Below are 21,266 nucleotides of genomic sequence, written 5' to 3' on the forward strand. Positions count from 1 at the left end.
AGATACAAATTTATGTAGTCAAATGCAAAGACAGTCTGGATCTGATATTATCCGGATATGAAAGTTATTATCCGGATGTGAGTGGCTGCAACAGGTCTTTGCTAATAGAAAAGCACATGAGAGGACACAACCGGGTGGATTTTCAATTTAAAGTTGAACACGAGCTCTTGTCCTTGAAGCAAGCTTATTCACTTGTGTTTGTCTCCATCTACCGGCTAAATGTGTCAGTAAAAGCAGTCAACCTGAATACGTCAGCAAAATACGTTTATTAGTGTTAGAAGTACATTTTTAAAAACATTCAGGAAACATACAGCTGGTTCAGATAAAGCTCCACAGCCCAAAAAGGACGCAATAGTCTTAAGGCAAAAAATGTATGAGGTGAACCCATTTTTATCAGAGCAAATGGTGATAGGCAATAACAATCTACACACATAACAATATTCAAATGAGAGAGTGCAGATATTATATCCACTAATGGGATGGTTAAATGCATACTTTCTTGTAGCTCTGATGAGAGATTGCAAATTTGCACAATGTTTTTTGTTTTAATCCAACATTTTAAAATATGCATAATCTGTCATTAGCATAAAGCAATTGGATTAAATATGCTAATCAGTACAACAGAAAACAAGAATGTTACATTAAATCTTTTTCCTAACCATTTTTCCCCCTAAATGACATTGAAATTCAAAAAGGCCGACGTTGCTGTGGCAACCTCATTAAAAATTTGCCGTGGTGATTTGAATTGCAGTGCAATGGAATAGTGCTCTTTTCCTTCGATCACCCGGGAGTCCATCAATTCAATGAAAGTAAAACTCAGTAAGCTTAATATTCAGTCAGTCACTATAATCCATCAGAGTGATATCATTAATGTTCAAAAACCACTTTCGTTTTTTTAAGCCTATCCAACATGAAGATTGGTACAATTTGCATTAAATGCCTTAGAATTTGCAAACGGATTCTGGAGCAACTGATGAACAGATCCACAGAGTTAAAATAAGACACTTGCTTCTTGTTTAGCATGATACAAACATGATATAAAGACGGCAAACATGCTTCCTGCTCTGTTTAATTAAGACCTGAAACTGGCTAAACAGTGATCTTTCCACAAGGTACATATATTCTTTAGGAAAATATAATAATAAATGGTCTTCAAGCCATTATAGATGTTGGTCCAGTGTATTTTTGTGCCCATAAGCAGGTTCCCACACCTCTTTGAGATCTAGCAGCACATATTAATAGGAGCAAATCAAAACAAATATGTGGTTCATAAAAAAATATTTTATGATATTATAATTTACTAAAAGTAAAAAAAAAAATTTTGTGGCAGTTAGTGTAATTTCTAACTGCCTCCTTGACATTTAAATGACCGCAGGGCACAGTTTTAGGATCATAAGGAGGCAACGACAACAGCAACATTTGCCTAAAAATGTGGTGAATAAAAGATAATAAAGCCCTTTGTTCATGCAGTTTTACATGGACACAGTAGTAAGGCCGTGTATGTGTGTGTTGGAGTGTCAGGAAAGGCATATACATTTCCGAGCATCAGTACGGGTCCAACTTAATTCGCCTGTGCAGGCAACAGGTGAACACCATTCCACATATCTGAAACACACACAGACATAAACATGTGATCAAAGAAACATTCAAATAATATGATCTGATAAGTCTTGTGGGCATCATAATAATTGGAATAGAATGAGATACTGGCAGGCATCAAGCAGCAGTACATTTCATAAAAAGAGCCCCAACAATATTACAGTAGACTGATGTTTAGTACTCCGCTTTTGAGTACAGATATGGTCCGATGTGGCCTTGTGGCAATTGTTGAAACTCTCTTTATAAAAGGACTGAAGGAAGAGGGAAGCGGTGTACAGTTACTATGGAAACCGAGGTGTAAGGCAGACGGTAGCAGTGTTGTTGTAATTGGGTCAATTAGCATGTGTGGGAGTGTGTGTGTGTGTGCACGTGTTTGAACGAAGGCTACAGTGTGTAGGCAGAATCAGACCAGTGGTAGCAATCATAATGAAGAGAGCATAAACATTCATTTTCACATTTGAGATCCATTTCCAGGTGAGTTCTGCGAGGTCTTGTTGTAAAGTTTGTGACTGCATAAAAATACAGCATGATGCTCTTCTAGCCGTTGTAACACTGGGAAAAAAATATCCTGGTTTAAAAAAATCTTTAGGAGATAAAAATATATGGCTGCAATCATTCAAACTCAGTCTGCGAGTTACAAAACACAATCTAAAAATATATAGAATGTTTCAAACCAGGCTTGATTTTTTTCTATCTCTGAAGAAAAAAAAAAGCAAATCCGAAGACAAATCGGAAGCCAGGTCCTGGAAGGGCTTGTGGTGGGCGATTATTTCTACAAAAATTGATGGAGCCTCTTCCTACCCACAAACACAGAAATAAACTAGAGCAGAGCACTTGCCTTAATAATGTATAGTTTTATAGCAAAAACCATAAACTTTAAATTGGTTAATCTGTAGTTAATTGTAGGGTAAATGAGCATTCATGGCACATGCCAGCAAGGATCACTGGTTTATGACTGTTTTTTTTTTTTTTTGAGGTTTCAAATGAATCTCTGGGAACTATAAAGGTTTGTGTCAGTGTGTGATAGTTTATGGACTAATAATGGGGTACATAGTTATAACCAAAAATGGCCCAAATATACCAAAGTTAAGATTTAATCATGAGTTTCACCTTTTCTAATTAAACCCTACAAAATACACACCCTGATCTAAACCCATATAATCCTTTTTCTTTTTAAGATATTTCACAGAATGCCAATGCTGCTCTTTTTCATACAAAGTATGAAAAACTATGAAAAACTTGTGGTCACTAATAAAGTAATTGACAAAATAACCAATGAAGTGTTGATTGATTGAATGATTAATAATGCAAATATGCACAAAAGATTTTAAAAATACAACAAAAAGAACCATTTTCAGCAAATAATGACTAATGTTCAAAAGTTTGGGGTTAAATAAGTTTTAGGCTGCATTTATTTGGTCTAAAAAATACAGTAAAACAGTAATATTGTGGAATACTATTACAATTTAAAATATCTGTTTTTTATTTATTTAAATTTATAATAAAATAATTGTAATACATTTTTAAATGTATTCTTGTAATAAAAATCTGTATATTCAGCACCATTACTCCAGTCTCCAGTGTCACATGATCCTTCAGAAATCATTCTGATATGCAGATTTGGTTTAAAAGTTTAAAAGAATAGCATTTATTTGAATTATAAATCTTTTGTTACACTGCAAAAGTCTGTACTATCACTTCTGATCAATCTTTGCTGAATAAAAATATAAATATGTTTCAGAAAACGAATCTAACTGGTCCCACACTTTTGAACATATGGCATGTCTTTAAAATCTTTAAGCAAGTCTATCATATGACATTAGTAAATGTAGAATATAGTGAACAAAATGTTTAGACTACTTTATGCCTCATTAGCAGCCCCAGTCCTCATTAATGTTCCTTAGAAAGCAGCTTAGAACATCTACAAAATACCTTCCTTTGTGTCCATTTTTCATTTCCAGCTTTATAACAACTTTGGTCTTTCAAGCGTCTCTCCTCGGTGTCATAAAGCACTGAGTGAGAAGCAGCATTACTGCTCTCTGCCAGCACTTCTAATGCTACTCTAGAGGAAAATAAAGCCGGATGAAAAGTGGGATTAACTGCACCGGAGAAAGGCCTGACAGACAACCAACTGAGAGATGAGACTTATATGCAATCAGCAGACCTATACAAAAAGCCAGGAGAAAAACTGCCTCTTTTTCTGAAGAGATATGTTGACACCTTTGAAACTTCTTTCCAACAGTCTGGGTCCGCAGGGAAGGATAAAATAGACAGGAAGAAAAAAGCCTGAAATAGATCGGACACACTGGGAGTCTCACAGCAGGTTTCAGGTACAAGGTTATATCAGGTCTATGCCATCCAAGGATGAAAGTTGCTGATTCACAAGAAAAAGTATTTGTAATTGAATGTCTTCAAAAATTGATTAACATAAAATATCATTCAGTGCAATTAGTTTGGTTCCTTTTTGCCATGCAGCATTCAGCATGTGTGGTTTATGAGTGCTGGTGTCATGCCAAACATACACATAAGTCATACGGAAAGCATGAGGTGGACATGAGGTGACAGGAACAAGACACATCGACATGCACACACATACACACACACACACACGCGCGCTAGCATAAACTCAAACAGCCAACCTTCTCATCGCATAGCGCTTCAGGAGTCAAATATTGGCACTAGCCAATCAAACGTCAGAAAAGTCCTCTTCCTCTTCTTTATAAAGCAGATAAATAAAGCAGGCAGTCAGCACTGCTCCTATTAACTACGGGACACACACACACACATACACACACACACAGACAAAAAGAAAAAGACAGAAAGACAAATAAAACTAAGACAAAACAGAGACACACGCTGTAATTTAAGACAAACATTACAAATCCCTGAAATACAGTGCTAGACAAGCTAAGAAAAAGATGTTTAGGGTAAGACACTTCAGTGTCTAATAAGCAATGCACTGATTCTTTTTAAAAGTGAAATAATAAGTTAAATGCTGATTTATTCGTTTTTAACTCAGTTACATAATTCAGTGTGTTTTCTGGAGATAAGAATCCAACTCTTTAACAGTGTAAGAAATGCATTAAATAGCATTAGATCCACTCTTTGATTTGTTGTATTGTTGCAAAATTAGGCTCAGTTAAAGACTTTCACTAATTGCAGAATGAAAAAGTATCATCTCATTGTTACACATTTATAAATATCAATGATGATCTATAACAGGGCTATTCAAATCTTACCCTGGAGGGCTAATGCACTGCAGAGTTTCGCTCCAGCCCTGATCAAACACACCCACCTGTGATTTTCTAATGATCCTGGAGACACTGATTAGTATGTTCAGGTGTGCTTGATTAAGGTTGGAGCTAAACTCTGCACCGCATTGGCCCTCCAGGGTAAGATTTGAATAGCCCTGATCTATAAGATACTGACCCCTTGATTTCAGTGCATTTAACTGAAATGTGTTAGCAACTTCAGCTAGCAGCTTGACTAGTTTGACTATTGACTATATAATAATACAAATGAGTAGTTGTAAAGTTTCTTCAACACAAACAATTTGTTATGTTATAAATGTGAACTCGAAAGCTCTAGACCCCTGCAGAGCATAATGACAGTAATAATGAAAGATCATTGAAGAGGATCAATTTAATTAGCGCTCCCTAAAGAGAGCCTCTTCAAGCCGCTTTGAGACTTTTTACAGTAAAATCATTACATTCAATTTACCACAGGACTTATTTTTGGTCCTCTAATCACTCCAGAGCTTCACATTTCCTGGATGAAATGATCACATGACCAGCAGCTGAGACCATGATGCTGCTCACCATGAAGTCCTGACATATAGGCATCCACTTAAAACTTATTTTTTAAAGAAATTCAGTAAATTCAATTGACCTATGGGAAATCATTAAACACTTTTGACTAACCAAGCGAGACTAACATCCAGTATGCTATGTAGTATGTAGTATGTACACAGTACAGACTGCATACGTTACATATTGCATAGTACACAGTACACACGAAAAGCTTTTAAGAAGAACACAGTGCTCTTAGAACGGCTTGTTAGAACCAAAACTAATGATATTACATGGAAGACATTGATTTTATCACTGATTTTTGTCACGTCTGGTCAGGCAACTTCAACAAATATTATGCCGTGTTCTGTCCTACCATGTCAGATTTTGCTACCTCCCATTAAAACATTAAGTAGCACAATTCGACAGTGAAAAATGCTACCTATCAAGTTGTGCTACCAGCATCATATTCAAGTGGTTTGAGGAGGGCCGTAACCACCATAGACATTGAGGAGGACAAATGGCCAAACTGTCCCCCAAAATGTACTCTGCTGTACTCCATGACAAACAGCTTTGTTTGTAGCTAGGAGGACAAAAGTAAAACATTACATTTTCAGGTTGGTAAAAATAATTAATAAAATAATTCACTCATTGCTGTCAGAATGAGTGAGATGGCCAATCAAAAATCAAAGAAGGCGGAGCTTACTGTTAGAACTCTTTAGTTATAGCAGTGCAAGAGATGCGCCGTAAGATGTAAGTAACTAAACATTTAATATCTGACAACTGTTTTAAGATAAAAATGTCATCGGTCAACAACTATATTGAGTGATGCAAACTACTCGTTTTGAATTGAAAATTACATTATTTATATAAATCATAACTGAATTTGCCATAACAAGAAACATTTAGCCTTTTTGCATATTTGGCAGAGGAAAATAAGAGTGAACGTGTGCGTTTTTATTAAAAAAATATTATTAATAATAATAATAATAAAAGCAAATAGTTTGTCTCATAACTACAATAGATCTGGAACTTTTACCATTATTATTGTTTTTTTATATCCTAAAATTCCTTTTAACCCTTTAATAATTTAATTCCTTTAAAAAAACCAATAAGACCAATATCCTCCAGATATGGTTGCCGCCTTGCCAACCCCTAATCCATACCTACCCATACCCTAAATCTACCCTTAAAACAACTAAAATATTTTTTTAAATATGAATGTGCACATGCACAGTAAGCCCTGGTAGGCTGAAATGTCAGGAGACCTTTTGTTGCATTTCAGATCAATACATGTCTGACAGCAAACATTAAAATTCACATACAGGCTAAAAACTATATACTACCCACTAAAAAGAGAAGGAGAGGGATAAACTTCTTAAAAACATAATCTATGGTCATTATCCATCACTCTCAGCTCAGAGAATCAATATGAGGTCTTAGCTGGAGTCACATTTCAGTGGTGTTTATATACAGAGTTTATTCAAAGGAAACAGATCAATGGCCCTCTGCACGCTCGCTGCGAGATCTGCTCTTAAAGCTGAGAGCTCTTATCTCTCTCTTTCATTTTCTCTAGCCTGCATGCGGTCTCCACCTATTTTTACCCAGCGGGCAGTGCACTGCCGTGCACATTACCGGTCGAGGGCAAAAGCAGAGTCCATTAAACGATTGCCCTCTGGCCACTGCATCAGCTATTTTAGTGAAGGCTTTCATGTTATTGAACCACATCAGAACACCTCGATGCTCCACTGTTCCTACTGTTTCTCTAGGGTGCGTTTCAAGGTAATTAAACATCACTGTAAAGTATGCAAGTTCTAAATTTTCAATTGAAATTAAAACTAGAACTAAATTTCAAAGTTTTGTGGTCAAAGATTTGTTGTCGGTAAATTACATTTTATTCATAATATCAAAAGAAACATTTATAATACATTTATATAATATATATATTGATTTAAAAATGAACGGTTTCAAAAAGTATCACGATTTTCACAAAAATATTTGATAATATTTAGAAATGTTTCTTGAGCACCAAATAAGCCTGTCGGAAAGATGACACTGAATGACACTGAAGTAATAACTGCTGCTGACAAATAATCTTACTGTTGTTACTTTATTTTTGATTAAATAAATCAAAAGCCTTGGTAAGCTTAAGAGACTTGACTGGATCTCTTCCCACGTTTTTTTCTACTGACGCAAATGTCGATATATTATTGTAATATTTTCTGCCATTGAAAGTCTCTTTTTTGTCTGTGAAAAAGTGACGTTGGGGAAGATATGACGAAAATGATTTGTCATAAAGTGAACTAGGGGTGACCCCTAATAGTCGAAGATTCGATGCATCGATATGCAGGACCGGATTCGACCACTGATCTCAAGGTCGAGTCTTCGCGGGTGTTATGAAACGAGGATTATACCATTTTGGCAATATGGGTGTGCTCAATATTAGTGTTATAAAGACGTGTCGTGGCGCTGAGCGTTCGCCCCTTTAAGGGCACTGAGCTTCGCACTGGACGCGCCGCGCCTTTAAAATTTGAACACATACACACCGACGCTGGCATTCCACACATGTCCGCGGCGATAAATGTATATTTCCCTCAAATCGTGAATGTATATACTGATTTCACCCTGTACTACAAGATACACTCATCGTGCAGTGATTCAAAATTGAGCTCGCGCGTATATAATGTTCACGTCTGCCTGGTGTGAGACCTTGCTGAGCTTCAGTCCGGTGTGCGACCCCCTTCAGGCACAATCGGCTTAAGAACGTGCATATAAACACACTAAAAGTGTTCTTTTCCTCTCTAGGCAGGTATTTTTTTAGGTTAATTTATCAAAATGTTCTTTTATATATTTGTGTGATGTTCTGTGTTTCGATCGCGGCCTTTAAATGTTATGAGAGAACGGTTCATTTACGAATGTGTAGTGTAGCCTAGTTTTGATCACTTTATTAAAAGTGGTGGCTGTGTGCCGTGTGTAAAGTAAAATAACAATAGTCTTAGCCTCCTGCTGACTAGTGTCCTGCCCTTCCCAACTCGTTTATACCATTTATTTTTTTCCGGTCTATGGTTTACACACACATAGAGGATTCGACTATCGGTCGACCATAGAGATTCGAAAATTCTGATTCGAATGTGTAAATCCTTAGTCGGGGACACCCCTAAAGTGAACACTGATACATTTTTGTTTTTTGTTTTTAATTCTACAGTAAAAATGATATAAAATCAAATATGTTTGGATCAACATGATGGGAAGTAAAATCATATTTGAATTAGAATTTTTTGTGAACTATCCCTTTAATTTGCACACTCCACCTGAGGGTGAGGGAGGGGCTTACCTGTAGACAGGCCACACCTATCCCCACAGCTCCAATGATGAGCAGGTGATCCGCCAGGAACTGCTCCAGTTTAGTGATACAGCCGCCCTGTGAGAGACCACAGCATTATAAACTACTTCAGTTCATAAATGTATACTGTATCATGTGCTTGTCTTTTCATTGTCAATGTGCATATGTGGATTTGTAAATGGATTTATTTTGAAGACTGATAAAGGGTTACGATATATGCTTGATAGCGAGATTGTTTTTATTGTGTGATTTACGAGACATTATTGTGGATACTGCCGCAAAATATCACATATAGAATAAAACTAATGGCTCACGATAGGCCTGTAAAACCAGTTTTGTAATGTATTATGTATCACACCAGAGGTCTGTTCCCAAAGAATGCATACGGAGAGCCTGGCAGCAGTTCACTGTAGTGTTACCTCACACTTCACTCGCTAATATATGTTACCAGTGGCACCTGTCTCGCTCACAGCTGTGCTTTCATAGTCTAAATTACTCCCAAGGGGTGTATCAAACACTTTATGATGATGTGCTTCACAGACGCATTGTAGTTCCCACAGACAATGAAGAAGCATCTAAGCATGTGGCAGCTTTGCCTTAAACCTCAATGCCACAACAAAACATTAACAGAGTTCTGTGTTTTGTAAAGGAAATTAAGTACAGACGGATACACAAGTACGATCATGTTGAATACATGTTATGTGGATGATGATTAGATGTTAACAGTGTCAGACCCACCTCCACCTTGTAGATGTTGGAGGGGTGGTCTCTCTTTCCACACTGAGGGGTGATGGTCTTACAGCAGCTGTCAGGGACCAACCTCGTCTCCGCCGCCGGGGACATGATGTACACACTGTGCGTCCAATCAAGAGAGTTGTTGCTCCCGCAGCATTTGAACTGCAGGGTGAAGGTGAGGGAGTTAATTACTGGTTATTTTACAATTATCTACAATTAGTTCAAAGTGGTCTGGCATTTAAAAGGCATGGAGTATCTGTATTTCTGCACTATTTTGTTCACAGTAGTGATTTTTACATGACATTTAGGGACAGTGGATTGTCTAGCACATTCAATTTTAATGAAAGAGCTGATAAATAATAAAATAATAAAATAAATATAAAATAAAAATGAAACAAACAAATGTAATATAAACAAATTAAATAAAAAAGCAAAGTAAAAATATTTATATTAAATTATATTTTTTAACAAAATATACATTTTTTAAATAAAAATAAACGACACATAAAAAAACATGAAATAAAAACAAATAAAAATGAGCAAAATATTTCTGAAGTAAATTTTAATTCTAAAAGGATTATTAATAATCTGTTACTGTCAGTTATTGAATTTTTATTGTTTTGTTTCATTTAGTTCCTGTTTCCCTGCTCTGTTTAGTTTCCGTTTTCTTAGTTTGTGATTACTTACATGTTTGTTGGAAGTGTAGCTAATTTCACAGCCTCACAGGTAGTGTGTTTCTGTATTGATTCTATATAAAATTGCAGATACAATGTAAAGTATTTGCTCTGGCTCTAGTTTTAAATTATTTTGTTCCGTTATTATTGCGTGTTGTCGTCTGTTGACGTTTTACCGCGTTGTACAAACAGAATGTGGGGGTTGGTCTGTGCTGTATTTGTCCCGCCCCTCCTCCACTTTGATTGGACGGCTGGGTGAAAAGTGACAGTGATGTGTGCTGCGTTTTACTCAAAGTTGAACATTCTCCAACTCTCGGTGACCAGTAAAAAAACGCCAAGCGATCAGCGCTTGAGCATGAAATACTCGCTCAGCGCCTCATTGCGCTCATGGCGTTCTAAAAACATTGTGCTCTCATTGAAAACAATTGAAAATGCCAGCCAGTCATGTGAAAAAAACGCTTTGGTGGACACATGGCCTAGATGTATTTGATTATGTCCTTTGTCAGTTATCATCATTATTTAGCATGCTCGATTTACTTGTCATCCTCCATATTCATTGTTTCCATCCAAGACCCACATTTGGATTTAGACACATATACACACAACAGTTACCATCTCCCAAAAACTACAAAAATGTAATAGAGTACAAAAATAATTTGCCACATACTCTTGACTCTAATCTAAAAAATAAATGGCTGGGATTTGGCCTTTCTCACATCCTGCTGTAGTCTGTCCACAGACTGAGTGATGCTCTCTTTTCCAGGTTGGGCATAGTTTTCTGTCATTGTCTTGCTCAAGTGCTGCTTCAGCTCTTCACTCAGCTGTGAGAGACGGAGAGGGGAAAAAAATGGAGAGAAATGAACAAAAATAAACAGAGAGCGTGCAGTGCGCACAGTGTCATCACTCATCTGTGCCAGTCGGTGCGGTCCTACAACTAGATCCATCATAAAAGCATTTGGGAGTTAGTTCTTTAGATCTTTGTTTTATAGCAATGCAGTCTAAAATTTCACTCACCGCCTGGTAATAAACATAGGCCAGAACACCAGCCACCAGCTCAATGAGGAAGATCAGAAGCAGGCAGGAGAAGTACTGGAAGAAGACAGGAACCAATGAGCAATACAAATACAATGAATGCAAACAAAATGATCTTTATCAGAAAACAGGAAGTCCAGACATTGCCGCTGTACATACTATAGAAATGATAAAATGCTGATGCAAAGTGAAAATATCATAATTCCTATTGTTCTCATTATTTCAGAAATCATGAACGTCAAGGGGACGTTTGTGGTTCCACAACTAAAACATATTAATGAAAAAATGAATGAATTAAATACGTAACAAAAAGCATTAAAACATCTTTTTAAAGGAGTAGTTCACTTTAAAATTAAAATGATTGACACACCCTCAATCCATCTGGTGCATTTGACTGATGCTTCTGAGCTTTATAATGGCAGTGACAGGGTTCATTGAGTTTGAAGCTCAAAAAAGTGCCTCCATCCATAATAAACATACTCCAAACAGCTCCGGCGGGGGTGTTGGGGGGGGGGGGGGTATAAATAAAGGCCTTCTGAAGCAAATCTATGGGGTTTTGTAAACATATCTATATATATATATATATATATATATATATATCTGTATAATATCTAGCTTCTGCCAGACCGCCTTTCATATTCAAATACAAAAAAAGCGTAACTGACGGATAAGCATTTTGAACTGCAAGAGGTGTTACACTTTCTTACTTTTAAAATATGGATATTTTTTATCACAAAACTCCATCGTTTCACTTCAGAAGGACTTTATTAACCCCTTAGGGCTATGTGGAGTATGTTATGATGGGTGGATGTGCTTTTTTGAGCTTTAAATTCAATGGACCCTGTCACTGCCATTATAAAGCTGGGAAGCGTCAGGATATTTATTAATATATCTCTGACTGTGTTCATCAGAAAAGAGAAAGTCATATACACCTAGGATGGCTTGAGTGTGAGTAAATTATGGGATCATTTTCATTTTAAAGTGAACTACTCCTTTAACTAAAAGGAATATCCTTAGAGTAACTACAGATCTTTTGATCAGAAATCTCCATTTAGCCAGTTTCAAAATGGCTTCTCTAAAAGAAACAGCAACTTACAACAAGGTTGTTTAAAACACACACCAACACTCAAAATGCTTCAAAATATAGCAATATTTGCACTGTCATGGGGATAAAGTAAAAAAAATATTGTGTTTTCAGAAATGTCTTGCTCAGAGCTGGCAGGGGTGGAGACGCCTGACAGAACGAGAAGAAAATGAAAGACACAGTGATATTTTCCTCAGAGGTAAATAAAACAATAAATGACTAAACTGAAATGGCTGTCACAGTTTACGGTGGGGGAGCGGGTGGGTGATAACAACCACAAAGCTGCCTTGGAACATGTTTTCAGGGAAATATTTTTGTGCCATAATTGAAAACAAAATCTTTTCAAGATTATACATAATTCAAACTCACCAAGCCTTTTATGCATACACTGATTCCTATTTTAACCGCAAAGTGAGTGAACTGAACGGTCTGTTGAACTTTAGTTTCCATCACTAATCAGCAGAGTTAAAATATAAGCAAAAAACAGAAATGTGCACTTTAAATTATGCGCAGACACAGACTGTAGATCGAACCATAGGCTGATTGACAAATTGCCAGTCAAGGTGGACGTGTATGTGAGAGATGAATAAATTAGGGCAAAAAACACACATACTGTATATCAAAATGGCACTTCTCTTCTGGGGGTCGAAAGAAAGGAAGTCCAATGTAATTTATATAAAACACCAACACTAGCACAGAAGCAAATGAAATGAACCTATTCAAGGTTATCCAAACAAAACAGCGCACCGAACAGCTGTCGCATGTTGACATTTACGCAATTTTTTTCCCAAAATGCAATGCATTCAGATCAGACCAGAAAGGCTGTATCCTCATTATTAATTCCCACTGAGGTTGGCGCTCCACCGTAGATTCATACATCGAAGTGAGAGTGGGCTATAAATAGCACTGCTGCAGTGGCACTCACAACCTTGCTTGTCTCTTTCACTCCATCGAACAAACATAAGGTACTATCTTTATAAAAAAAAATGGCTAGAAAGCACATGCCTGTCAGCTCATTTGTCACGGCTGCCATGTAGCCTATGTGTCTGTGGACACTCAGTGCCGCATCTCAATTTACAGGCGACAATAACTGAGTTGACTAAACAAAGACTGGGATCTAAAGCAATTACATCTAATGAGTGGAGCACAATGGATAAATTGGCACAACCAGCAAAAGTACTGACGTTATTTGGTTACAAGTTGCCTTTCACATTCATCTCCTTCCTCTCACCGTGGACAGACAGCTCCTCTGCTCACGTATGACGGCACAGCAGCCCAAGAACCCGGCGACCATCACCAGCCCCCCGGCCAGGATCAGGATGTAGGCGGACACGGCGAATGTACTGGAGGCCAGCAGGCTCAGGTACTCTCCTTTATCGACCAGCGTCCAGATCCCAACACCCATCACCACCCCGCCGCCCATCTGAAAGAGAAAAATACATCACAGTATATCATAGTGCTCCTGCTAATACACTAACTGGGTCAAATGAATTGAAATCAAGCTGTTAGAACTCAAAAAATATGAGTAAGCCACAAAAATGGTTCATCCCAAACACTCATCACATGAATTCATCAATACACGAAACCTCTCACAATGAAATGTTTCCTTGCTGATTTATGGGGCAGCACAAAAAATGTCATGTTTAATTATAAGGGGCAGGGAGACGGTAAAAAATAATGAAATATATATACATTAAGGCTGCACAATTAATTGAATTTCTAATCGTGATTACTATTACGGATGCCACAAATATGTAATCGGTCAAAGGTGCAATTACAAAAAAAAAAAGACAAAGTCCACTTACATTATTCTACCTGCTTAAGATATATTTGTTATTATTATTTCTACAGGTTAAAGCTATTTCCTCCATTTTGTTTTAACTTTAGTTTTAGTATAACATTACAATAGCATGCATTCTTTTTAACATTTTTTTATTTAAAAAAAAGGGGGGGGGGTCAATGTATAGTTTACATTTGAGGCTTAATGCTGTAGAAAAGCAATAAAAGCTTTCAGTGAAATGCTTTCAGATTATTTTCATATAAAAATATATAAAATATATATAAAAAATGTCATATTCAAAACATCTTTCAATGTAAATTTTGATCATCGTAATCAATACAAATCACATACACTTTGACCAGTTTTATTAGGCACCTGAGACACAGGAATAACTACACCCCTGTTTCATTTGGTTTACACAGATTCATAAATTTGCAATTTAGCCCCATCTCCACTCACTCACGTGTTCCTCACTCACACGTGTTCAGAGACCCACTCACTCAACTTTTACTCAAGTTACTGTAGTAAACTGTGGCGAGGTGGACGAGCGAGAGACATGGGAGGAGCGAGCGAGACCGGGGCCTGATGGCGAATGAGCGTCACCTGCGAGCCACACCGGTCTGGAGTCATCTCATGAGGGAACTCGAGACCGGTGTGGCTCGCAGGTGACGCTCATTCGCCATCAGGCCCTGGTCTCGCTCGCTCCTCCCATGTCTCTCGCTCGTCCACCTCGCCACAAACGTTGCAAAAAGGTTTTGCTCTTTACAAATTCGGACACATAACGTTAATTAATATGATAAGTCTTTTACTTGATGTTATTGAACAGCTAATAATGTGCTGCAATAATGTTACACAAACCATGTTCCCTTTGCAGTCTCAGTCTGCTTTCTAAAAATCAGAATTCTTTAAAAAACACTTTGAACATCAGTGGAAAAAGGCATATACTTCATTATAACATCGTAATAAACATCCTATACATAATTCACCCACTATTATGCTAAAAGTAATATTTTTATTACTGATTTTTCATATCATACCGGGATAACCTGGCTTCTCTTGAGACTCCCTTGCTTTAGAGCGGTCATAGTTAATAAAATGCTGAATCCCCTCCCACACGCTGACGTTATTAGTTACAAGGTAGTTTGTGATGTCAGAAATGGCAGCGATTTCAAACCACTTTTTTTTTTTTTTTTTTTAGAGCATCTTCAATGGAGTTTTAAGAAGGAAACACACTCAGCAATGGTGTTGAATAATGAATTTGCAAGTTTTGTCTGAAAGCATACTAAAACACCATATATAAACAATATTAAAAACCAGATTTTCACCACAGGTCAGGAGTCTTTAAGGTGTGTGAAAGCAAATCAACTTTGCATGCCCATTCCAAAGGATGAGGACTCGGGCGATCGACACAGTAAAACCATGCCATTGTTACAATTCATATCACTGTGTATACACTGAGGAGGTCTCTCAGCTGAAATTCATATATAGTTATTGGCATTTTGTTTCCGACACACTCTTTAAGTGGTTGACCAATCACAAAACACTAGCCATCTGATCAATCAGAGCAGAGTAGGCTCTTGGAAAGGAGGGTTAAAAGAGACTGAATCCTTTAATGAACTATTTCAGACACAGTGAGAAAAGAGGTAATGCTGCAATCTATATTATGAGAAAATAGTTTTTGGACCTTTGATGCATGCAAACCTATTGTAGGAGACTTCCAAAAGAAAATATTTTAATTGGGGCATTTTAACTAATTCAATTTTATGTGGAAAGTGAAGCTGGAAGTGAAATTTGAAACAGTGATGTGATTTCTTTCATAAGCAATAATGATAGAATTTTTTTTTATATTAAGAACAACAATTATAAAAGTCTAGGATTAGACAGATGGCTGAGGAAAAACAATGATATCATAGTAGCTGGAGTGAGAACATTATGTTAATTATAGATATCAAACTGAAACTCCTGTTTAAACTGATAAACAACTATTTCATAGTTTGACCGGCTTGTCGTTATTTAACCAACTCAAATAATCATTAATTTACCCTGAGATTTCCGCACAGGTTAATTATCCACCTGTGGGGTGCTGTGCGTAGTAAATACGCCATTAATCTATGCACATACACACTCATTTATCCGTTTTTCAGATCCAAGTAGGAAGCAGAGAAAATTCCAACAAGGCTCTTCCCTTCAACACTCCCAGCTATTTTCTTGACATTCTCTAGAGCCAAACTCAAACAACAGCTGTCCCAGAGTCCCATTGTCTTTCATGCCCCCTGAGCCGCCTGCATACCACACACAGTGAGGACTTTGAGTTTGAGTTTGGAGAAATTGTGTCTTATAAGTTCTGCATTGAAGAAATCAGTGTAATGTAGACTGAATATATTTCTGAGGTTATGCTTTAAAGTAATAGTTCACCCGAAAATGAAAATGAGTCATTACTTACTCACCCAGGTTGTTTCAAACCCACATGACTCTATTTTTCTAGTTTCATTTTGTTGGACTATCCCTTTAAATCTAAGGATAAATGCACAAAATTGTGCCTTCTGGTCGAAGGTGTGGCTTCTGACTCATTTCCTGAACTTCTCTTCTCGCCCAGGATTTATGAAAAACTACACTCTAAAAAATTTAGGGTAAAAAACAACCCAATGTTGGGTCAAATATGGACTAACCCAGCAATTGGGTTGCTTTAACCCAGAAATTGGGTTGTCTTAAGCAAATATTTAACCCAACCGCATGGTTAAAACAACCCAATTGCTGGGTTAGTCCATATTTGACCCAACATTGGGTTAAAACAATCCAGCATTTTTTTGTGTATCATTCTAATGCAGAGAAGTACCTACAAAGATCAATTCATTCAAATAATACTTTATACCGGGAGATGCTTTTGTTCAGACAGGCTTATTTCTCTCCATTCAGATTTACTCATGCTTTAAAGAAAGAAATTCAACCCTAGAGGGCGCTGTACTTGTTGCGCTCAGGCACAGGTGGGTGGGAAGAAGAAGTGAGAGGGGGAAGAGAACAAGAGAGAGGGGAGGATGGGAAAGTAATGAAATCATCCTATTTCCCTGCACTTTTCATTCACAATAGTCTCTCATCTCATCTGATATTTAATAAGAATGCTACCTAAAACAGAGTCTGAAAACATTCTCTAAACAATGACAAAGTTGAAACAACAGCAAATCAACATTCAAAACCAGTTTTACTTCTATAAAGCAACGTTTTTCGCCCATGTAAACAACATGCTTCAGTGTATTATTTATTTTAAGCACAGAAATGTGTATTGAGAAAGTACATTTTGATATCATGTTGGTGTAGCATGCTAGCAAATGTTATCCAAAGGGCTTTAAATACCAAAGTGGATCTCAGACTCACCCAGAACAGGAAGTTGAAAACAAAAAGGAGGTACTTGAGACACACTGTGATCCAGTCGTCCTGCTCATCTTTATACATGCTGCCCATCTCTCCTGTTGAAGAAAAGAAATGGAACTGAAAAGGAGTTCTCGTGAAGGGGTGGATGTTCACCCTTTGTTACAAGGCAAAATGGGAAACGGACAAAAGAGAAGGACGTGGGCAGGAGCGTAAACAGGCTTTTGGAAGGATGGCAGTCAAACACTGTTCTTTCCCGTGACATGTTAATTAACAGCTGTGGCTCATGGGTTTCTGCCACAGACAGACGACACGCTCCATCTCAGGGCCTAGTGTGGAGGCGTCGCATGTCAAAACAGCAGCCATGTATGGGTGCTAAAATGAGGGAGTTTGGCTTGAAATGGTTGAAAGCACAACAAAACTACACACAATTCAACCCACATGGCTGGTTTTAAAAATCCTGAGGAAACAGAAAGCAGCACCAGATTAGATAGGTGACTGACACGGTCTGTTCCAAAATACAAAACTTGGTTTATAAAAATATCCCTGCTATAATGTGTGTTTTTCCCTGGATTTTCACTGTAAAACCCATCGATTTCTTTTGGATACTGAGGTATAAAGAAGTTGTTCAGAATGACTCGGGGGACATATTGATTTGCTGATCACGTGTTGTAAATGTATGGAAAAAAGCCCTTGCTGTGTGTCAGTAAAGTAATCACTCGAAGTGCTTTTTCTTAAAGGGTTATCTACCGGTATTGTGCAGTAAATACAGATTATTTATGATGCTGATGGATTCCAAATGCAGACCTAAGTATACCACAAGTTTGGAATTATGATTTTGTAGAAAATAATGTTTTATTCATTGCATTTGCATTTATTATTCACCTCATTGTGTAGGGTCTGCCTGATAAAGACAAACTATCCTCTTATCCTGTCTGTTCACAGACCAGTGGCTTTGGCTTGGATTTAAGAGACATGCTGGCTTTGTGTTGTCCTGGGTTACTACTATTGTGTTTCAAGAATTTTAAGGAAGCTGGTCCTCTTATTTACTCCATATAGCCTACTCCATATCTAGTTTTAAAAATACTGCATTATTAAACCAAATGATTTCACTTTACTAAAATATTTAAATGATGATTCAACTTTAAACCAAACCAACACTATTTATTTTCCTCTTTGGAGAAAAAAAAAGAAAGATATAAAATATAAATAATAAACTGTTAATACAAGGGTTACATAAAACACATATATTATTAAAAGTAATGTGTCATGCAGGGACTCTAATGCCCTTTTATTATTTTGCAGCAAATTGTGAGGTGACATTTTAATATATTTTAGTTTGCTGGTGTCTGACTGGTTGTAGAAGCGGTTTTGGCACAATACTAGACATATTAGGCTAGTTTAAGTGTTTTTATCAGCAGGGTAGGCTAATTCTGAGATCTAATGTAGACTTTTACTGTAACTTATGTGGTAATAGGTCACATTACATTTGTTACTGTGTTTATTCATCTTTGGTAATGTAATGTAACTCTTCAGAAGGCCTTTATTGACCCCTCAGAGCCGTATATATGGATTACTTTTATAATGGATTACTTTTTGGGGCTTCAAATTTTGGGCTGCCATTTACTTCCATTATAATGGTTGGTTTAGCCAGGACATTTGTTTAATATAACACTGATTGTGTTCGTCTAAAAGAAGAATGTCATTAACACCTAGGATGGCTTTAGGGTGAGTAAATCATGGGATAATTTTTATTTTTGGGTGAACTATCCCTTACCTGTAATAATAGGCCTACGTTTTACTTCAAAACAACAACAAAACAAATTCTACAACAACTAAATAATCAGTAAATAGTGAGGTACTTTTGAACACTTTTAAAGAGTGCATTTGGTATATTTAAAGGTTAAAGGAAGTTGAAACCTTTCTACGGTCTATTTCTAGTGTTCCGCGTTCACTGTTTAGCCTACTCTCAGTGTTTAGAGGGGTTGGTTGTGGTTTCCTCGCCAACAACTGACACGTCAATCGATCCGAAAGGCCATAGATGCGATGTGACTAACTTACCGTGTGAAATCACTCCTCTGGGTATTTAAAATCATTAATATTCACGTTATTATGCTCCTCCTTCAACAACCCACATACAATGAAAGCAATGGTGGTTGTCCCGAAAAAAAGAGGACATGCTTATTCAAATGCAGACGATTCTCTTTCTCTGATCTTTTCCTCCCCGGGACTTTATATACTTTCCGCAAAGCGCATCAATGTCGCGCAGTTGAATTGATCCTGCGACACTCGCGCTCGTGAACATAAACAAATCAAACTACATGTGATGTACATTTTCTTTTTTATTATTAAACGTCCTGTTCTTAAGCCTTGTTTGGGACAAGCACCAAAGTCACTATCCATTGCATAAAAAGAAAAGACATCGTGTTTGAACTCACCTTAACAGCGGATAAAGGTCGTTTTACCCAGCGAGGCTTGTTGCTCCGGAGGCGTGTGTCCAGTCCAGTCGGCGGGGGAATCGGAGGGTCAGCGCAGGATGTGAAGAGGAAATGAGGAAAACTACAGCCCGCCCCTTCATTTCATGAGATTAAATACAGCTAGCTGTTCATCTTCAAAGGCTGCCCCTGGACTAAATAACTGTTATTAGTGCTTTTAAGTAAGTTGCTTTGTCTCATTCTCTTGGGGAAAAAATCTATTATTTTCTCCCCTGGGGATGGATTTGAACTGGACTGCAAAACAATGCTGTTGAATACTGTAAATAATTATAGTCATTTTAACAGAATTATACAACAGAGTTACCTGTTGGCTCCAAAAGTCTCTAGGGCTAAATTTAAGATTTATGCAGATTTTTTTATTTATTTATTTCCATCCATTTTGATGACTTTAGTTCTAACATAAAATAGGCTAATAAACAATATTTTTTTACTTGTTTTATATATCCATAAAGAAACCAGTAAATAATCATCATTAGGCTATGTTTATTAGTTCAAATCCATAAATCATATATTTTTTAATGCTACCTTTTAAATTTAACAGTGTTGGGATAACGCATAACAAGTAATGAGTTTCTTAATCAGATTACTCTTTTCCAATTATGAGTAAAGTAATGTATTACTTTTATATTTAGGCCCTTCAATAAAATATCTGAGTTAGTTTTTCAAAAATGTAATGCAAAATTATTTGTTTTCCCGTTTATAGACACGACAACAAGTGTTTTTGGATTGTTTTAACTCATCAAAATAAGTTAAAAAATGTTAAACTATAACTAAAGTTATACAAAATGCAACTAATTTTTTAAGTCAGTTTAACATAACTTAAGTTGAAATAACTTAAACATCCAAGTCGATTGTCCTTAAAAATTTCAAGTACTTCACTTAATTTTTTTTACAGTGTTTCTTTAACGTTTTTTAGGAAGTAGTACAAAAGTTGTAAGGAATTAGTTTTAAAAGTAACTTTCCCCAACACTATAAATAATAATATAGTACAAAACGTAATTTAAAATTATTTTAAAAAAACTGGTTGCCTTAAAATTTTGAGTTCATTGAAATTAAAAATTTGAGTTAATACAATGAACATTTTTTGAGACTTGACATCCTTTATTAAAATATTATTAAAAGATTTTGTAAGCATATTGGGTAATTGTGTGTTTTATTTCTGATGACGCAGTGAAACATGCCAAATTGTGCTATTTTCATGATTTATCACATTTTTTATGTGGTTCAGATACAATAATATTTTGAGTGTCTATTTATTAAACAAATTTCCTTCATTATATTAACTCACATTTTTAATTTTAATAAACTCAAATTTTTAAGGGAACCAGGTTACTTACTTTCTTAAGTTAAACCAACACGATTTTTTACAG

The 21,266-nt window shown here is 36.6% G+C and overlaps 1 protein-coding gene across 2 annotated transcripts; it reads right to left on the reverse strand.

The window, feature by feature from the left end:
* Positions 1–1,338: 1,338 nt before the first annotated feature.
* On the reverse strand, positions 1,339–20,138 carry tspan11 (tetraspanin 11). 2 transcript variants are annotated; one of them, XM_067427280.1, is made up of 9 exons: positions 19,840–20,138; positions 17,408–17,499; positions 13,487–13,678; positions 11,154–11,228; positions 10,856–10,960; positions 9,469–9,627; positions 8,722–8,808; positions 4,239–4,363; positions 1,339–1,605 (listed from the first exon to the last, which is right to left on the reverse strand). In XM_067427280.1, the coding sequence occupies exons 2-8, from the start codon at positions 17,492–17,494 to the stop codon at positions 4,286–4,288; spliced, it is 783 nt and encodes a 260-aa protein (XP_067283381.1). In that variant the 5' UTR covers positions 17,495–17,499; positions 19,840–20,138; the 3' UTR covers positions 1,339–1,605; positions 4,239–4,285. The 2 variants fall into 2 exon arrangements, with proteins under 2 accessions (XP_067283381.1, XP_067283382.1); XM_067427281.1 differs by lacking the exon at positions 4,239–4,363 and having other exon boundaries at positions 19,840–20,092.
* Positions 20,139–21,266: the final 1,128 nt, after the last annotated feature.

Source organism: Pseudorasbora parva, chromosome 20, assembly GCF_024679245.1.
Source record: "Pseudorasbora parva isolate DD20220531a chromosome 20, ASM2467924v1, whole genome shotgun sequence".
Lineage (NCBI taxonomy): Eukaryota > Metazoa > Chordata > Actinopteri > Cypriniformes > Gobionidae > Pseudorasbora > Pseudorasbora parva.

Bases quoted from the DNA above. Each gene is read 5' to 3' on its own strand.
- tspan11 (XM_067427280.1), bottom strand. From the start codon at position 17,494: ATGGGCAGCATGTATAAAGATGAGCAGGACGACTGGATCACAGTGTGT. The intron at 13,679-17,407 runs GTGAGTCTGAGA...TTTCTCTTTCAG, and splicing joins TTTTCAACTTCCTGTTCTGG to ATGGGCGGCGGGGTGGTGAT. The intron at 4,364-8,721 runs GTAAGCCCCTCC...TGTGTCCCGTAG, and splicing joins TAGGTGTGGCCTGTCTACAG to TTAATAGGAGCAGTGCTGAC.